The 8,500-nt window shown below is 39.1% G+C and overlaps 1 protein-coding gene across 1 annotated transcript; it reads left to right on the plus strand.

The window, feature by feature from the left end:
* Positions 1–1,597: 1,597 nt before the first annotated feature.
* Positions 1,598–2,896, plus strand: LOC135680325 (cysteine and histidine-rich domain-containing protein RAR1-like; the record flags this gene model as incomplete). Its single annotated transcript, XM_065194204.1, has 3 exons — positions 1,598–1,686; positions 2,501–2,532; positions 2,700–2,896. Coding segments are annotated over 3 exons (318 nt in total), but the record flags the coding sequence as incomplete, so codon positions are not given.
* Positions 2,897–8,500: the final 5,604 nt, after the last annotated feature.

Genomic DNA, 8,500 nt, shown 5'->3' on the forward strand with positions numbered 1-8,500 from the left:
CTGTTGTTTTGCCGAAAAAAACAACTAATGCGAGGTCATCGAAATTATGGACTACAACGTATAACTAATGGAGTCTGTAATAGTCGAATCTGACTAGATTATGGATTACACCGTTCAATTAACGGAGTTTAGAATATCCAAAGTCCGACGAGATTTTGGACCACTTACCAAAAAAAAAAAGGATTTTGGACCACACCGTGCGGTTAACGGAATTTAGAAGACCAGAATCTGACAAGGTTGTAGACGACTACCCGTCTCCTTATATTGTCCCAAATAGGAGTCCAAACCGGCACCACATTTTGTCGGTACATTCTCTAAGAAGACGACGATGGCGGTCGAAGATGTCAAAAAACTCGGATGCGACGCCATGTTCACCAAGGACGACATCGTCGAATGGCTTCTGCCGATACCATGATTCCGTAAGAAAATCTGAAGAAAAAAACCATCTTTGCCCTCGATCTTTCCTCCGTCCTTTCTTGATCTATCGCTCGCTCTTTGATTCAGCTTCTCCGGAATCGTTCTTGATCTTTAATTGTCATACAGACCGCAGCCTTTTCTGTTATTATCTCAGGATTTCTGCTTCCACTGTTGATGTATTGTAAGTGATAGGGGCAAAAATGGTGATGTGACATGCCATGACAGCATCCCCCTGAGCGATACATTGCCCGAGGCTCGTCATACCCTGCAGCAACTCGGCCTCCCACGCAGCCCCAGTGGCAATGTCAGACGCCACCAAAGGTACAGTCCTACCCTGCAGAGAACCACGTCAGGTAACATCAAACTTCATCTATAAATACCCCCAAACTCTAAAGAGAAAGGGGGAGAGGAATTCACTCAGACACAAAACACTCAGAGGCTCTTCTTCTGTCTCATCCACAATCCCCTCCACATCTTTCTCTAATTTGATTGTCGGAGGGGTCGGGCCGAGCTCCCGGCCCGACCTGTGTGCAGGTGCGAGATGGTGTCGCCTCTTCCTGAAGCTGCGGCGGAGCTGCCTCCCGACCCGAACCGTCGACTCGACTTGCCGAACCGACCTCCCGACCCGAACCACCGTGCTTGGCCGCCGGGAGACCGCGAGGGATGCCGCCCGAGATCCTCGACATCCGGACCCCCGAACCGAGCCGCGACGACCCCGAGGCCACAGCTTAAAAAGTTACTTACCGTAACAGTAAGCATTGTAGCTTTATGGGTTTTCCTAATTGTTCTGTTTCGTTGATCTCGTGCATGATATAAAGGTTGCTGCACTCATTCGAATCTACTGTTCCCTAGTGAAATTTATTATGTTTCCCTGAGAAGGACCTTACATAATTAGCTGTAGGTGAAGTAGACAGCATCAATTTCTTTTGTTCTTCATTAACGATTGGCCATACCAGAGAAGGTGGAGCAATTTAGGTTACGAAATGGTTCTTCTTTTCCCACAGATCTTTATATGTCTAGTTATTGTACTTGTATTTCACAGGATTCTTTTGTTTTCTTTTTTTCTTATTTACATGCTAAATTAAATCCCAGAATAAATTTTGATCTTTGATATTGGGCTTCTCTTCTTCAACAGGAGTAGGTGAATTTCCACACATGCTGTGTAAGTGTTCTATGATCTTTCCGGCCTATATTTCATGATGGTATGAAAAAATGGAGCTGTTGCAAGCAAACAAGTCATGATTTAAGCTTTTTTTTGGTGATTCCAGTGTAAGCTGTTCCTCCTACCGACTGATAATAGCATGTTGATTTTAGTAAAGCATAGTCTCATATGAAATTATTTTATTAGATATCCATTAACTGTATCATTCTTTAATTGCAGCCAAACTTATGATTCACCGTCATTGAAGTGAGCATTGTCGAAATAAATCTTATCTCCTAGATGTTTTTTACCTAGTAAATTTAGTTCTTCCATGCATTACTTAAGACGTAAGTCTGGTAAGCATATAACTGGTTTCACAACTGAGAAACTAGTTACCAAGATCGTGTCCGCAAACACTCAAAAGCTAGTGGCAGTTCAGTTTTCCACTCAAAAGTATTAAAAAGTAGTGATTCTTATTCAAGGTGCCATCAAGGATGTTTCTGCTCTTGCCATGGTATATTCTTTCTGATATGAGATTGTCTTGTAATCTTTCTATAACTTGCTGGAAGGCTTAGATGTCATTAATCTCTTTGACATCAGCCTCTTGTAAGCTTTGGTTGAGGACTTTGGTATTCACAGTATACTGAAGTTGTAAATATTGGTTTAATACTAGTTTTGGAAGATTTTCGGAGCAGTATGGTATCGAGATACCGAATAATACACTGTGCTGCACCCTGGTATCATTGAAAAAATTATTCGAATTGGCTGGTACCGAGCTATATGTTTCATTGTGTTTGGTTGGAGTGGTAGATACCAGTAATTACCTACTGGTAAATCAGACCAGCATTTTCAACCATCATTTCTTTCAGAAATGTCTTTCTTTTGAGTTTACTTTGGTGGACTTGGCATTGGAACTTACTGATGGAACTTGATATACTTCAGGGTCACAGGGGAGACCTTTGAACCAAATTGTGGTGACCGGTACAACAAACACCACCAACAGTTCTACCCCAGATAAGGAAAAAGGGTGGTATAAAATGAACCCAGCCTGATGTGTCAAAACATTCAAGGAGAAAAGAAAACCATGAAGCTGCATGTGAATACCATCTAGGCCCAGCAGTATTTCATGACTAGATGTGAGGCGTAAATTTTCTTTATTCTAGCAATCATTTATCAGATCATCATCCTGTTTTCTTCTCCCTTATGCAATGGAATTGTTGTGACATTCATGTTAAGGAATTTGATGAGTTCCTGAGCGTACCTCCATTCACAACAGGTTGGCACAATGCAGATACTGTATGGACTTTGAACAACCCAAATTTCCACCCTGGGATTTGAAATTGTTTTGGTGGCTTTTGTTGGAAAAGTTGAACTTTCTTTTTCCTAATTTGACTCACATGGTTTCTTAAGGTTGCTTTGCTTAATCAGATTTGAACCAACATGGAACTCTCATCAAAGAGCTCCATCATTCTTGCAATGTCACTTGAGGATTTGATTGTTCTTTGGAAACGACAAGTTCAGACTAGAAACAGGTTCTTGTCTGCAAATTCTAAATCATTTCATTCATTTGCTCATAGTTCCACTTAACAAAAAGTAGGGGAAGAACTCTCTGCCTGTCGGAATCAGATCCGAATACACACCACTAGCATTACTATTAGATGTCTTTTCATTTATTTAAATCCCTTATCTCCTTTTTCTTCCTCACATTCCTCCTTTCCTTACTCTATTCCTCCCCCTCTCCCTCTTTCGTCTCCTCCCTGCCCTCTTCATCCTTTTTCTTCTATCCTTCTTCCCCTATTGTTCTTCTTTCTATGATCCTCCTATTGGATAGCAAGATATAAGTAGCACAACTATAAATCATTTAGCTGCAATAAATCAAATTTCAAAAAATAAGGGTTCAAGATTGCAATAAGTTTTTTTTCTTCTTTCTTCTAACATTGCAGTAAGTTGGATCAATCCTTATCATGTAATTGGCGGGCTAAATATGAATTTTGAATTCTTGCAAAGAAACATGACAATTCAGAATTGAAATTGGTGGGCTAAATATGAATTTTGAATTCATACAAAGGAACATGAAAATTCAGAAAATAGATGAAAATAGGGGTTGCCATTCTGTGACTTCCATCCTATCAAAACGGGAGGAAGACTGATATGAAGTATTTTGGTTTTAGTTAATTAGAAATATCTTATGAGCCCCATTCTTCATTTCTCTGGCTCCATGTTCCCTGGAACAGCTAAAAATGCTTAGCAACATGTTCTTGAACAGGGTAGAATGCTGCTATATCTTTAAGGTATTCTAGACATGTCATTTTTTGACAGATTGATCTTCTTCTTCCAGCAGAAATCTTTTCAAAGTTGAATTTGCAATTGATTAATCAACCCTGCCCTCCATACAATCTTTTCCTCAATTCAAAAATATAAACAAATATTTGTTGACCCCAACAATCATCTGTAAACTTTGTTGACAGGATATTCTGATACCATTTGAAAGCAGAAAATTAAATAGTTGATTTCTGGGAAGAAAAAAGATTCCAACAAGTTTCATCATGAGGATTAAGATTTCTCTCTCATGCCTGAGTTCAGGATGGATCTGATCCCTGAGGTTTGTAGTTCCGTTCCACATCTTGTTAGTGCGTCTGAAACTGTGTGATCACAGATGTTTCTCTAATAGATTTCATGTGAGGAGCATAAATAATTGAGAGCATGGGTGGTTTACTAAATTAATAATTATAACATGAATCGAATCAAGGCATATACTGTAGAACACTTGCAATGTCCTCATTGCAATAATCTAAACTATGCAATGTAATTGTAGCTTTGTCAGCTCACTATCATCATTTTGGACATGAAAAATTCTTCTCATAATCTTTCCCCGTCATTATAAAATGAATATTCTGATTTTTTTAATAGATATGTTAGCAGCCATCAGCGCATATCCCATATCTAACTTCAGCATTGGAGAATTTCATCAGTCCCATCCAAGCATCTTTTTATTCTTACAAATTTTTCATAGTTCGATTTGACTTATTCTTACGAACTATCCTCTCGGAATCTATTATCGACTATCATACTGTTTACCTAGATAGGTTTTAGGTTAGAAGGATCCACTCCGTACTTTCAGAAATTATGATGTGCATTGTACCAAACAAACCTAATTATGTTAGTTCTAATACTCTTAAAGAACAAATAGGCGCATGCGCAAAAACATGCTACGCTATCTTCCATGAGATAATTGCAGCTGGAGAGCGTAAGAGTGACCGGCTCTCTAATCTGCATATTGACACTTCTTCACCGAGATAGAAACAAGAATAATCTCACATGACTAAAATATCAGAACATATAAGCCTGCAATTTGATGTATGGTCGTATAAGTTCCATCCAAACTGAATTACTTCAATAAAAATTCTAAAATGGACTTCTCAATATTGTAATTTTTTTAAAATTTTCTATGAATGTATTCACCCGAGCTCTACCTAAAAGCATGTTATCTATATTGGGATCGACAAATATTTTTTTTTTAGATTTTTTATTAAAAATAAATTACTCAGAAGATCAAATTTAGAAAGACAAGGGTAAATTATTCAGCTTGAAGAAATATAAACTCTTAAAAATTTCTTGGATATATTCATTCTCACATAAAGAAAATTTTGAGTCTTTCTTATATAAACGCAGGCAAAAGATATTTTTTAATTTTGACTCTATCTGTATATATTTCTTTTGAATTTCATATGTCACAGATATGAATCGCAAACAGACTTAATCCTCGATAGGACATTATACTAATGCTTGCAATATATCTATGTGAAGACATTACATCCATCTCAATCTTTATACTTCTTTAATGGAGAATAACACAAGTTGTGGGGAGTAAAAGAGGAGACCTCAAGACCAAAAAAAAAAAAAAATCATAGATCAATAAGTGAAATATAAATCAAAAAGTTCATAAAAAATCAACAAGGGTCGATATTGTATTGTTTACATTCATAGGTAAAATTAAATTTTTCATCAAGTAAAATCAATTACATGCACAATTGAGTTAACCTCAAGTACAAACTATCTTCTAATATAAATCCAAAATAATTTCTCATATATGGGCACCTAAAGTATTTCCTCATTTCTTATTTGTCCATCAAGATCTGAAGATACATAAGATATTTATAATAATAAATCCTAACTAAGTAAGAACTCTTTTTTTTAATTGGATCCCTAATCGTATACCATTTCATAATCTAACAAATGCTTTGGATTTCAAAAATATTTGCCAACCTGAAGACAAGTGATAAAGAAAATTTGTGTGTCCAACTAATTAGCATCAAAATCTTCCTCCTATCTACAAATCTAAATTCAATAAATGTTACTCAGTCAATCCGTGCTCGAGTAGATCAAGAGGATGGGAACGATGAAACCACAAACATAGTGGAACAAGTACTTTGAGGAATACATCATTCAAATGAATCAATTAAGAAATATATATATATATATACACACGCGCAAAACGAGAGGTTACAGCATATTTACAAGTAAGAGGATGCGATTTTTCGCACGTCGGAAGGCATGAAAGCCAAGACGAGAAGCACACCGAGAAGGCCGAGAGGAAGCAGCAGCAACAGGGAAGGCGGCGGAGGCAGTGGAGGCAGCACCAGTGGAAGTATCAACAGCGATGCTGTGAGGAAGAGAAGCAGCAGAAACGACGCCATGCTGAAGTAGGCCGACGGTGGAGCACTGAGATCCGACTCATGCGGTGGACTTCTCCTGTAGTAGATGTCTGAACCACCTTCCCATGTCTTCCTCCCTATTCTTCCTTCCATGAAACCACTACAATGAGCTCCTATAGGGATCGGTAGCTCCAAATACATTCAAAAGTCGGGTGATAATTAACAGCTACTTGAGGCAGGAACACAAGGAAGCAAGTTGGACGAGATTGGAGAGGAAGAGAAACAGAGTTATGATGCAAAGAAACAGATGCAGGCTGATCATGGTGGCTGCAGGTTCTGCCATTTATTTGGTTTGGGTGAGGAGGATGGAAGTGTACGAACGTTTGTGTATGGGTACAGATGCACTGCACCCCATATTCTCAACGTGGAAATCCTATTGCAAGGTGGGTGGCGACCGGTGCACAAATCGTGTTTTATTTCTTCTTCTTCGTAGGAAGCAGTGGCAGATCGAGCTGTCCTAGTATTCCAAGGTTCCTCTCCCGTGCCCATCGTCCATGTCTCTCTCCATCTGCTGTCGCTTTTTTGGTCTTATCAGCAGCAGTCGAAAGCTTTCCCTTACCTTTTCTTGGACTAATGCCATCAGTTACAGCCCTGGGGAAGCTTTAATGAACAGTACGACACTCAGGTGCGTGGCATTGTCGGTTTGCCTCACAAAAGTATTCTGCACGTGGAAAAAAGTTCATATATATATATATATATATATATATATATATATATATATATATATATATATATATATATATATATATATATATATATATATATATATATATATACTCAATCATCCATATGATGAAGGTAACTAGTCTCATAGCAATTCGTGTGGGGACACTAGGACTACAATACAGGTGCTTATTGGAGAATGAGTTTACTAATTGATCCGCTCACGGAATGTTGGATGGTTAATGATACCTCATTATTAAACATCGATTTTGTTATCCCAATGGTATGTTAGGAAAGAGTCGGCACTAAGAAGGAGGGGGGAGGGGGGGATGGTGTGATGGGGGGTGGGGGGGGGGGGGGTGAATTAGTGTAGCGGTAAAAACATCGATTTTGGAAATATCGTTTCGTACGATTAAAACCGATCTGGGAAGATGTTAACTTGAAAGCATATGCGAGTGTAAGCGTAGTAAAAGCACAGTAAGGAGGAGAGGCTATTTTCTTTTAAAGTAATTGCTCAAAGTAAACGCAAACTGAGTTTATAATGGTTCGGTCATCGTGACCTACATCCACTCCCGATTCCTCCTCGTTCGAGGCTACCAGTATCCACTATCGGTCTTCCTTCAATAGGCGAAGACCAACCACCTTTTACAGCTCTTTCTCCTTTTACCGGATTTAGGAGATAACCCTTACACCCCCACTTACTCCTCTCTCAAACTATTCTAACACTTTGAAGAAAGAGAGGAGTTCACACAAGATTGATTTCTTTCTTTTTTCACTCTCAATACTTGTGTAGTTTAACCAGGGATGAGAGGGGTATTTATAGGCTTCAAGTTGATTCAAACTTGGAGCCTAAAAAGGTCTCATCTCGGGTTTCCTGGGTCTTGGCGGTACCATCGTCTATAGCACTAACACTAGGCGGTACCACCGCTTGGAAGACTATGTCTGGGTGGTACTACCTCCTGACACTGCCATTGGGCAGTACCACCACCCAAACTGGTGGTACCACCGCTTGACACAGTCTCGGAGACTGTGCCACGATGGTGCCACCTGTTGGGTCATTGTTTAGGCCTTTCATTAGGCCCAACACAGTCCATACATGGGCCCAACTGGCCCCTAATTGGGTTGGCCCAATTTCAATCCTAATTATGTGCTAACTATGAAATCTAAGACAATTACTAAGCTAAACAAGTCCGTAAGTCTAGGTTTCTTCTAGCGAGCTTCCAACGATCTTCTGGCGAACTTCCGACGATCTCTCGACAATGTTCCAGTGGACTCCTGGCAAGCTCTTGAACTTCATGATGATCTTCTTGGCGAGTTCTGATGAGCTTCTTTGGCAAGCTCCTAGACTTCTCAGTTAATTCTAGTAAAACTTTCGACGAATTTTCGGACTTCTGATGAACTCTTGAACTCCCAACGAAATCGCGTCCTTGACTCCGAGACTTCATTTTGCTTTATGCCTTATTATCATAGTTAATTTTGCACACATAAAACCTACTTCGATCTAGACAATTAATACTAAGCTAATCAGATGTTGTCCAGCATGTTATTGGTTCATCGACGCCTC

Source organism: Musa acuminata, chromosome BXJ1-8 (genome assembly GCF_036884655.1).
Source record: "Musa acuminata AAA Group cultivar baxijiao chromosome BXJ1-8, Cavendish_Baxijiao_AAA, whole genome shotgun sequence".
Classification (NCBI taxonomy): domain Eukaryota; kingdom Viridiplantae; phylum Streptophyta; class Magnoliopsida; order Zingiberales; family Musaceae; genus Musa; species Musa acuminata.